Here is a 9637-nt window from a genome sequence, read left to right on the forward strand (position 1 = left end):
AGCCAAACACAGTAGGAGGAACATTTATTATTTAAGTCTTGGACTTGAGTCAAAGTAAAATAGCTCTACATCAGACCAGCTGAAACTTGTTGATGAAGGGGAAAAACATCATGCCTATTTGTCATCAGTTTTAGTCGTGGAACAGAATCGTCACGACTTGACTGGGTGCACGTTCACTTGGGCGATTTGCACTCATTTGTCACAGTTAAATAAAAAGGATAATTAGGGCCACGCTGTAAGGACATTTTACTCAGAGAATAAACTTGTAGGCTTGGGAAAATAAAAATTTATACTTTGGCCCTAATACTCCTTATTCACCAAAAGTTATTTTACTTTTGGACAGCACAATCAAGTGAGATCCACGACGAGCTTCCTCTTGGATCGGCATGTGTACCTAATGTTGTGTCCGACAATGAGGTGAAGCGAGCGTGCGTGTTTTTCAATCCCGAACCCTCATAACGTAGAGGAGGAGGAAGAGGATCTGGCCTTCCGGGCCTGCTCTCGCTGCATCCTCTGGCCCTCTCGCCGTTGGTTGATGGCCTTGGTGCTGGCGCGCAGCTTGCGCAGACGCAGGGCCCGCAGGCGCAGCTGCAGGTCCTGCGGGATCTTGCCGCCCTTGGCGCGGATCTCCTTGAGACGCTTCACGGGCGTCTGAGTCAAGGTGAAGTCGCAGATGGTCGCGCGGGGCTCCATGCCCACGCGGCAGTGCCGCACGGCCGGGAAGTAGCCCTCGGCCCACGCCACTATTTTGTAGTCGCCCGGGTTCAGCAGGCGCCAGTAGTCCCCGTCGGCGGCTGAGGAAGGAAGAGGGGTAGGAGACACAAAAGGTCACCGTGAGGTCACCATGAATGACCGTCATGTGTTTTGCCGCCTTACCTGATCTTATGTCGTGCTCGTGGTCCTCCACCCTGATCACGGCGTCCTCGATTCCTTTTTTGCTCTCCTTGTCCCGCACCACCCCCTTAAGGCCTCGATGAACCTGACAACACAACAGTTCACGTGTTTACATAGCAGCAATTATGTAAAAATCCTGTAAGACATCTTGAGAAGAGTCTTTTTTTTTTTTTGTGGAAATTTGTGACAAATCAGAATTTTATGCAGAAAATCTTTTTTTTTTTGTGTGTGTGAAAAATAAGTGAAAAAAAATTAAAAGATTTGCTTCTTTTTAAGAAAAGTTATAATTTATATATAATAATAATAATATAGTCTTTTTTTTATTTTTATTTTTTAAAGTAATCCATTTTCACTTAATCAAAATTTCTTAAAATTGGCAGCAAAAAAAAAATAGGTCATGTGTTTTAGTATTACAAGATTTGTAAAATTCTAATTTTATAGGACCAAACCTGTATTTTTTTTTTAGAAAAGTTCTATTACAAAATTTATCTTTTTTAATAATTAAAAAAAAGTTGTAATTTACAGGGGGGGGGCAACACCATCAGAATTTCCAGATTATTATTATGATTTTTTTATTTAGCTATAATTCATTTTTTTCTGCCGCAAAAAGCTTGAAGATAAGCTACCTGCTCCATGTAGAGGAGAAGGGACTCCTTGTTGTTTTCCCACTCGCCGGGAAGCTCGCTGGCGTGAGGATATTTGTCGCAGGAAAGCTCCACCGTCACCTCGAAGCAATTGGTATGCAAGTAGCTGAAATCATTCATGCCTGAGAAGGACATCGTAATTACTAGCTCGCTTTCAAACTATCGAAAGATTTACCACTGTCAATGCTGAGAGGCCAGCACGATGTCTCCCCAAAAAATCCTATGACTGTAGTTTTATTGCCTGTCAGTTCTGTTGTAAAAAACATGTAATAATGCAATAAATCAGGTCCCAACAGAGCCAAAATGCTGCAGAACAAAATGGCTTACTTGAGATTTTTGTAGGTCTACTCATCATATACTCATTTTCCTCAAGGAAAGGGTCGGAAGCTGAATGTTTTTTTATTTTATTTTTTTTAACTTTGAGGGTCTTACTAAGCCAAAATGGCCACTCCATCCCAAAATGGCTGATTTCCTGTGACTTTCCATACATGGCTTGTGAGGGTTTTTTTGTGGGTCTGCTCATGATAGATTCTCCTACCAAATTTCATGTTAAGCTTCATGGAGTTGATTTTTTTAGAGTCCTACCAAAATGGCATCTACATAGCAAAATGGCTGACTTCCTGTGCCTATTCAGACATGGCTTCTCGAGACTTTTTTTGTAGGTCTAATCATGATTGACATGCCTACCAAATTTCACATTGCAAAGTGAAACTGGCTTCGTGGGTGGGGCTGGCTGAATTTTTGTTTTGTTTATTTTTTGTAATTATTCGAGTGTGCCATCGAGCCAAAATGTCTGGCTTTCTTTTAGGCATAGCTTCTTGACTTTTTTTTTTTTTTTTGTAGGTCTGCTCATGATAGACACGCCTACCAAATTCCGCGGTGAAGTGAAAGTGTGTGGCGACTCACTTCCAGGTACGTGATGCCAGGCTCCGCCGTTGATGATGTTGTTGTACACCTGGAAGTCATCGTGGTGGCACAGGCGACGCTCGGGGTTGGCCAAGGCCCGGTTGGTGGATGCGTAGACGGTGGCCAGCCAACGGAAGAAGGAGTTGTCCGGGGTGGGCGTGTTGGCCTGCGGGGCCCAGTTTTCGGTGCCGTCGTACGGGTACGTCACCACCATCTCGCCGCCGTGCAGGTTGGCGCTCAACACGAACGGGATGTCCTGCATCCAGCTGATCACGGCGCGCGTCTCTGAGGCCACCTAACCAACCCAGGACCAGATCACAATCAGGTTACTGGAGTTTTGGGTACACCGTTTTGGCATGAGTTTTGGGTCCTGCTCCCTGTAGGATGATTTTTGCTGTGCCATAAGATGTTTTTTTGGTCCGTCACCTAGGATGAATTTTGGTGTTTTCAGTCCCACTTCCTAGGATTCCTGTAGGGTTGGTCCTTAAGATGCCCATTTGGTGTTTTCAGTGGCCCCCCCAGAAGGGATTTTGGTCCCTCACTTAAAATGCTTTATGGTGTTTTTAGTCCTTGACCTAGGATGAATTTTTGAGTTTTTAGTCCCCCTTCTAGGATTCCTGTAGGGTTGGTCCTTAAGATGCCCATTTGGTGTTTTCAGTGGCCCCCCCAGAAGGGATTTTGGTCCCTCACTTAAAATGCTTTATGGTGTTTTTAGTCCCTGACCTAGGATGAATTTTTGAGTTTTTAGTCCCCCTTCTAGGATTCCTGTAGGGTTGGTCCTTAAGATGCCCATTTGGTGTTTTCAGTGGCCCCCCCAGAAGAGATTTTGGGGTTTCTGGTTCCTCACTGAAAATGCTTTATGGTGTTTTTAGTCCCTGACCTAGGATGGATTTTTGAGTTTTTAGTCCCCCTTCTAGGATTTATTAGGGGATTTTTTGGGGTCCCCTTCCTAGGATTCCTGTTGGTGTTGGTCCCTAAGATGCCCCACCCCAGAAGGCATTTTGGTGTTTTTGGTCCCTCACCCAGGATGTGCTTTGGTTGCCTTTGTCCCCTTTCCCATGATGCATTTTGTTGTTGTTGGTCCTTCGTATGATGCATGTTGTTGTTTGTGTTGTGTGTGTGTTCTTACCATGGCGTCTTCTTTGGTGTAGTATTCTGGAATGGGAACGTAGTGGTTGGGCACTTTAGACGGGTCCTCAGCTGCCTCCTGAGCGTCCCACAGGATAGTGTTTAGATCCGGGAAGTTGTGATTCAGGTCGATCCCTTCGAAGGTGTACCGTCCCTCGCCCCAGCCAGCCAACTCGGAGCCCTGAGGAACGCCGGGAGTTGATTTAATTCCATATCAATTTCCCCCCCAGTGATCTGGAAGGACGGACGTACCTTGTTGTAAGCCACTTCGTACCCGTCCGGGTTCATGGAGGGAAGGAGGTGGATTCGGGTTTCGGTGACGAGCCGGACCACGCGCTGGTTGCCCCTCTTGTACTCCCGGCACAGGTACTGCATCAGGTTGAGAACCAGCTCTCGCCCCAGGACCTCGTTTCCGTGCATGTTGGCCACGTAGCGGAACTCCGGCTCGCCTGATCAAAACCAGTCATCGTGAAGGTTCACTTAATGAAGTGTCCGGTGTGTTTCGATGTGTTCGTTCACTGCCAGTCCGGTTCAACTTGACCTTTGGCATCTGTCACCGTCAATGGCAATGAATGCGTTAAAATGGAGCTCCTCACCAAGTTCGTGCTTCCCGGGATTATCTGAGATCTCCATGACGTAGAGCTTGAGGCCCATGTAGCTTTTCCCGATGGTGTAGATGCGCGTGATGTCGGGACACTCTTCCGTCACCGACTTCATCAGCTACGGGAGAATGAGAAATCCAGGTTCGACGTTTACAAAGGGTGATAGCCCAGGAACTGGTCGTGAACGTTCACCTTTCTCATCTCCTGGTAGTTGTGGTGCCGGAAATCCAGATTGTCCTTTGGTTCCGCCCCTTGTGCTGAGGAAAAGCTCTGCTTGGGCTCTGCAAGGTTGAACAACACAATCAAGACAGGAGCTCTTTGCACTGGGTGCCAAAAAGGATGGGGGTCAAAGTTGTTGTTGTTTTTTGGGGGTGGGTTTCCGTATGTGTACCATCAAGCCGGCACCCGAGTATCTCGGCTCGCAGGCAGATGTCTCCATCAGGGTACCAACTCTGCGGGTTGATACGGATGTAACGCGCAACCATGGGGACGGGCAGTAAGGCCAGTACCGGACTCTCGCCATCGGCGTTGCCTTCAAAGATCTGCATGGAGTGGGACGGCACGCATTTGTGTAGGGCAGGAGGAGCATGTTTGGGAAATAATGGTGCACATCTCCATGAAGTGATTACAGTGTGGCTGGTGTTACACAATCGAAAATTTTATTTGTTTGAAACTAGCGTGACTTAGAGATCCAGACCAGGTTTATGGTTTCAATGTAGGGTTTCAGCAGCGGTTAAGGTTTTAAACGAAGGCAAGGACATCAAGCCTGGGTTAGAGTTTCAAATTACGGTTTAAAGCCAGCGTTACTGTTTCAAATTGGGGTGTCAAACCTGGGTTGAGGTTCCAAATTAGGTTTCTAGATCCAAGTTTTGAATGTACCTTTCACTGACAATGACAAGAAATTCTGGATTAGGGGGTTCAAATGGGGGTTTCAAGTCAGGGATGGGATTTAAAATTAAGGTCTCAAACGTGTGTTAGGGTTTCAAATTTGGGTGACATCCCTGGGATAGGGTATCAAAAATAAATTAGGGTTTCAAATTCGGGAGCCAAGGCTGGGTTTGAGTCTTCAAGGAAGGTCTAAGGTTTCAAGACAGTATTAGGGTTTCAAATTAAGATTTCGGGACTATTAGGGTTTCAAATGAGTCAGGGATGAGGTTTCAAATTAGGGTCTCTAGATAGGGTCCGGATTTCAAATGAGGGTTTCAAACTTGGATTAGAGTTTCAATTTAGTCTGTCAAAGTGGTTTAAAAGCAGGGTCTCAAGACCGGGTTAGGGTTTCAAGTAAGTGTTACAACTTAGTCTGGATTGTCTTATTTAGGTATTCAAGCAAATTTAAGGCTTCAAACAAGAGTTCATTTTTCAAATTGAGATTTTTAAATCTCAAATTAGGATTATAAACATGCGTTACAGTTTCAAATCTGGGTTAGGGTTTTAAATTGGTGTCTGAAGCCAGAATCTTACCGCTTCAAGCGTTCCATTCATGCTGCCCTTCCAGCTGATGGAGTCATTGCTCAGTTGCACTTTGTAGCTTGTGACCCAGTCTCGTCTGCACGCACGCACGCACACACACACACACACAAAAGCTTGCTTAGATTTCCCAATATGGGGAATTCCAGCAAATTCCTGGCACGCAGACGCGGCTGGTGACACTACCTGACCTCCAGATGGTGTTGCGGCCCTGCAGGATGACTCCGGTGAAACGGGTCAGGTGCCGGCCGTCCACCTCCAGCCACTGGTGCTGGTCCTTGTAGTCGGCACACCAGGCGCCGTCGTACAGGTCGCCGTCCTCGATGCCCGACTGGAAATATCATCACGCACGCACGCACGCGCGAGCGGAAATGCTTGGTCAGCATCGGGAAGAACCACAAACTTGTTGGCTCGGGAGAGTGACACTTAATTGCTTTCAGACTGCCTGAGCCGTTTCGTAAGACATATACCGTTTCATACTATGAATCTTCCAAAGCCGCATTGTTTTTGCTGTTTTCTCATTCTGTCCCACTCCAACACAAATACAGGCAGTGTCTTGAGGACACTCGAATGATCTTTCTCCATTGTGTTGAATAACATTCCAATACAGTAATCAGTTTCAGCCTCGCAAAACAAAACAACAAAAACGAATGTAATGTGTTTTTTAAATGAGAAAAAAAAGCACCCTAAACTACATTGTCAAGAATTAAACCGTGGACCTTAGATTCAACAGATGGAAAATAGTGTCCAGTCTACTAAAAAAAAAAAAAAAGGGGGGAGAAGTTGCTTCTAACGCCGCCATTTAATTCTGGTAGTTACAGAAATGGTCACGATTCATGGCGGCCATGTTGGTAGAGGCAATTTTCCCATTAACAGTAACATGCGGACATCGGCGGCGGCCATGTTAGCAGGGGAGAAAGTCCCTTCAAATAATGTAAAGCATGGGCGTTATCTTAGCATATCGTGTCATGGCGTGTCGTATGGATCTATTGCTGTGATGAATGAGGAATGGAAAAGAGCTCCAACCTGAACGTTGAGCCTCCCCCTGTGAGGACCCAGGCCAAACCTCTGGAAGGAAGACGCCTGGATTTGGGTGTCGTCCACCCTCAGGGACTCCAGACCCAGCGGAGGACAACCTGGAGGAAGCAGAAGACACGTTTGGCATCGGCGGCGGGGCGGGTGAGTTAGTAACAAAATTAGCCTTTCAAGACACGGTTAGGGTTCGAAATGAGGCTTTCATGCCGGGTATCAGTTTGAGTATACAGTTTTTGCCAATTCACCACAAAGTTGTGACAGTTTTTCAAAGTAACTATAATGTAAATTGCTTGGTGGGTTGGTTTTAGCATGTAAATGAAAGAATTCCCAAGTGGCCTTTGCATCCTTCCATTTGTCTGTTTGTTTTTTGTTGACATCCGGAAAGTATTCACTTATTTATTCACTATTAGTGACCTGAGAAATTAGTAGGACATAATAAAATGTGGAAAAAGCCAAGCAATGTCAATACTTTTCGGATGCATTTGATGTGTGAAATCTTTTCGTGTGGCCTTGCATGCCTTTGGGGAAAAAATGAACTTAGAAACCAAGTGACCTTTGTGACACTGGACATGCATTTGATGTATTATTGTGGTGAATGGCGCAGAATGTTGCAGGCCAGCCAACAGGGTAAAGAAGACTCATACTTGGGTTCGCCACAGGGGACAAGGATTATGAAAATGTTCTGCTTGCCCACTTGTAGCAGCTGTGCCCGACCGCCCCATCGAGGGGTTAAAAGTCGTCCGGCGTGAGCGCGATGTAATCGGAGCAGCTCAGCTATGCGGGATGTGGAGAGGCCCACTTTCCCACTCCTTGTGCTATTCAAGCACAAAGAGGAGGAGGATGAAGACGCCCAGATAAGCCTTTTTTGTGCAAAACTGGAGCCAACCGGGGTCGAGCGTAAAAGTCAACGTTCCGGCCGCCGGGAATTCCGAGGCAATAACACGACGAGCGTTAATTCAAAAACGCTGACAGCGTGTTTTCGATGCACTCGTCTGCTTTGAAGAATAAAGCGCTCGCGTGCGTGTTTACAGATTTCATGGCAGATTCACGCTTAAAGTTCAGTCTGTTCTCACACAGGGAAACTTGTTGGGAGGGGGGATTATCAACACATCTGGCAACTAAGCCAATGGAAACATCAGTAGTCAAAGCAGGACTAACTGACCTCCTTTAAATTTCAAACTGCACTTTTGAACTAAAGTTAGGGTTTTGAATTCAGCGTTTTAAAAACTTCTGTTTCAAGATAGTGTTTCACTGTGTGGTTTAAAATGAGGGTTTTAAGGTTTACACTGTCATAGAAGGTTTTGGGTTTTTTTTGGGTGGGGGGGGCCTGATGTTGGATTTCAAGCCAATGTTAGGGTATCAAACAAGGGTTAGGGTTCTAAATTAGCGGTTTAAAACAGGTTTAGGGGTTCAAACTAGGGTCGGGGTTTCAAATTTGGGTTTTTAGTAGTGCTGTCAAAGTTAAAGTTTTAAATCCTGAGTTAAAGCTTTAACTCCGGTTAACTGCAGAGTTTACCTCAAGAGTTAAAGCTTTAACTTTGACAGCACTAGTTTTTATTCATGATAGGTTATCAATACAGTGTTTCAGGGGTTTCAAATTAGGGGTTTAAGTCTTGGTTGGGTTCTCAAGCCATGTTTTGGATTACATATTAGTGTTTTAAAACAGGTGTGGGGATTCAAATAAAGGGACAGGCTTTAAAATATTTTTTAAAGACAGGGTTAGGTTTTAAAATTTGTGTTTTAAATCATGGTTGGGGTATCAAGCTAATTTAAGGTTTCAAATTAAGATTTTAAATGAGGGTTTGGTTTCCAAATACGGGTTTTAAGTCATGTTAGGGTATTAATCCAAGGTCAGGCTTTCAAGACAGAGTCGGGGTTTCAAACAGGTTATAATTTACAACTAGTGTTTCAAATTGTGTCTTTAAATCATGATTATCAACATTGTTAGGGTTTCAAGACAGGTTCAGGGTTGCGTCTTTTAGACCAGGTTGGGGTTTCAAACTAGAGTTTTAAATCAAGGTTAGGGTTTTAAATTGGGCTTTTAAGGACAGGACTGATAAGGTGTGATTGGTCATACCCATTTCAAGTTTGCCCTTCTGCTTGTCTTCTTCCTTCTTGGCCGCTCTGCTGGGACGCGTTGGAGCCCAGCTCCCTGTGGACTTCAACCCCGGGGTCGCAGTGGGGGTGATGCGCCCATTGGTGGTGGTCTCGGAAGTAGTGGACTCGAAGGTGGTGGTCTCGGAGATAGAGCTCTTGCTGGTGGCGGCGGTCTCGGTAGTGTTGTCGGCGGTCGCCCAAAATGTTCCCGCCAGGACAATGATGAAGACCAAGGCTGACTTTTCCATCTTGCTCTTTGTGTGCTGCATGTGCAGAGAATGCGCAGGGACGGCGCTTATGAAGGGACACACGGGGGGGAGGAGGAAAAGGGGAAGACCAGAAGGAGGAGGGGAGACTACGGAGGAGGAGGAGGGCTCCCGACCTTACAACACAACACAGAGGGGCCCCAAAAGTCCAACGACGGCCCCAAAATGGAGCAATCACCATGGCAGACAGACAAAGCGCATATTTCAAAATAGCGGGTTATACTTTCCAAAGTAACGTCTCAAGACAAGTTTCAGACATCAAAGTAGGGTTTCAAACTAGTCTAAGGGTTTTAGATCAGAGTTTTAAGTCAAGCCATCAAACTCCTTATGAGTCAAGGACGCATCTGTCGAGGAAGGACGCATCCATTGATGGATAACGATATGAATCAATGACTATCATAATCAATGTATATGACTGATGCGTTTTGTAAGAATCGATGGGGACGGGTTACTAATAAGCCATGGCTTCCACACGTCAGCCTTTCTTTCGGACGTCAATAATGTGTCCGAAAGGAAAAAATGAATTAAAAAAAAACTAGATTTACGGTTTTGAAGGAGGGCTTTAAACAATAGTTTTAAACTAGGATTAGTGTTTTGA

The 9637-nt window shown here is 45.4% G+C and overlaps 1 protein-coding gene across 2 annotated transcripts; it reads right to left on the minus strand.

Annotated features, from left to right (window-relative positions):
• Window positions 1-7: 7 nt before the first annotated feature.
• Window positions 8-9178, minus strand: cpxm1a (carboxypeptidase X (M14 family), member 1a). Of its 2 annotated transcripts, XM_077563168.1 has the most exons (13): window positions 8754-9178; window positions 6668-6777; window positions 5833-5972; window positions 5636-5720; window positions 4566-4716; window positions 4367-4455; window positions 4169-4292; window positions 3825-4021; window positions 3574-3753; window positions 2445-2739; window positions 1521-1660; window positions 877-979; window positions 8-794 (listed from the first exon to the last, which is right to left on the minus strand). In XM_077563168.1, the coding sequence occupies exons 1-13, from the start codon at window positions 9040-9042 to the stop codon at window positions 454-456; spliced, it is 2244 nt and encodes a 747-aa protein (XP_077419294.1). In that variant the 5' UTR covers window positions 9043-9178; the 3' UTR covers window positions 8-453. The 2 variants fall into 2 exon arrangements, with proteins under 2 accessions (XP_077419294.1, XP_077419301.1); XM_077563175.1 differs by lacking the exon at window positions 8754-9178 and having other exon boundaries at window positions 5828-5972; window positions 6668-6821.
• Between the last annotated feature and the right edge of the window lie 459 nt (window positions 9179-9637).

This window comes from Vanacampus margaritifer, chromosome 1 (genome assembly GCF_051991255.1).
Source record: "Vanacampus margaritifer isolate UIUO_Vmar chromosome 1, RoL_Vmar_1.0, whole genome shotgun sequence".
Classification (NCBI taxonomy): Eukaryota; Metazoa; Chordata; class Actinopteri; order Syngnathiformes; family Syngnathidae; genus Vanacampus; species Vanacampus margaritifer.

Bases quoted from the DNA above. Each gene is read 5' to 3' on its own strand.
- cpxm1a (XM_077563168.1), bottom strand. From the start codon at position 9,042: ATGCAGCACACAAAGAGCAAGATGGAAAAGTCAGCCTTGGTCTTCATC. The intron at 6,778-8,753 runs GTATGACCAATC...TGCTTCCTCCAG, and splicing joins GAAGGGCAAACTTGAAATGG to GTTGTCCTCCGCTGGGTCTG. The intron at 4,022-4,168 runs GTGAGGAGCTCC...GGTTTTGATCAG, and splicing joins TCCCGGGAAGCACGAACTTG to GCGAGCCGGAGTTCCGCTAC.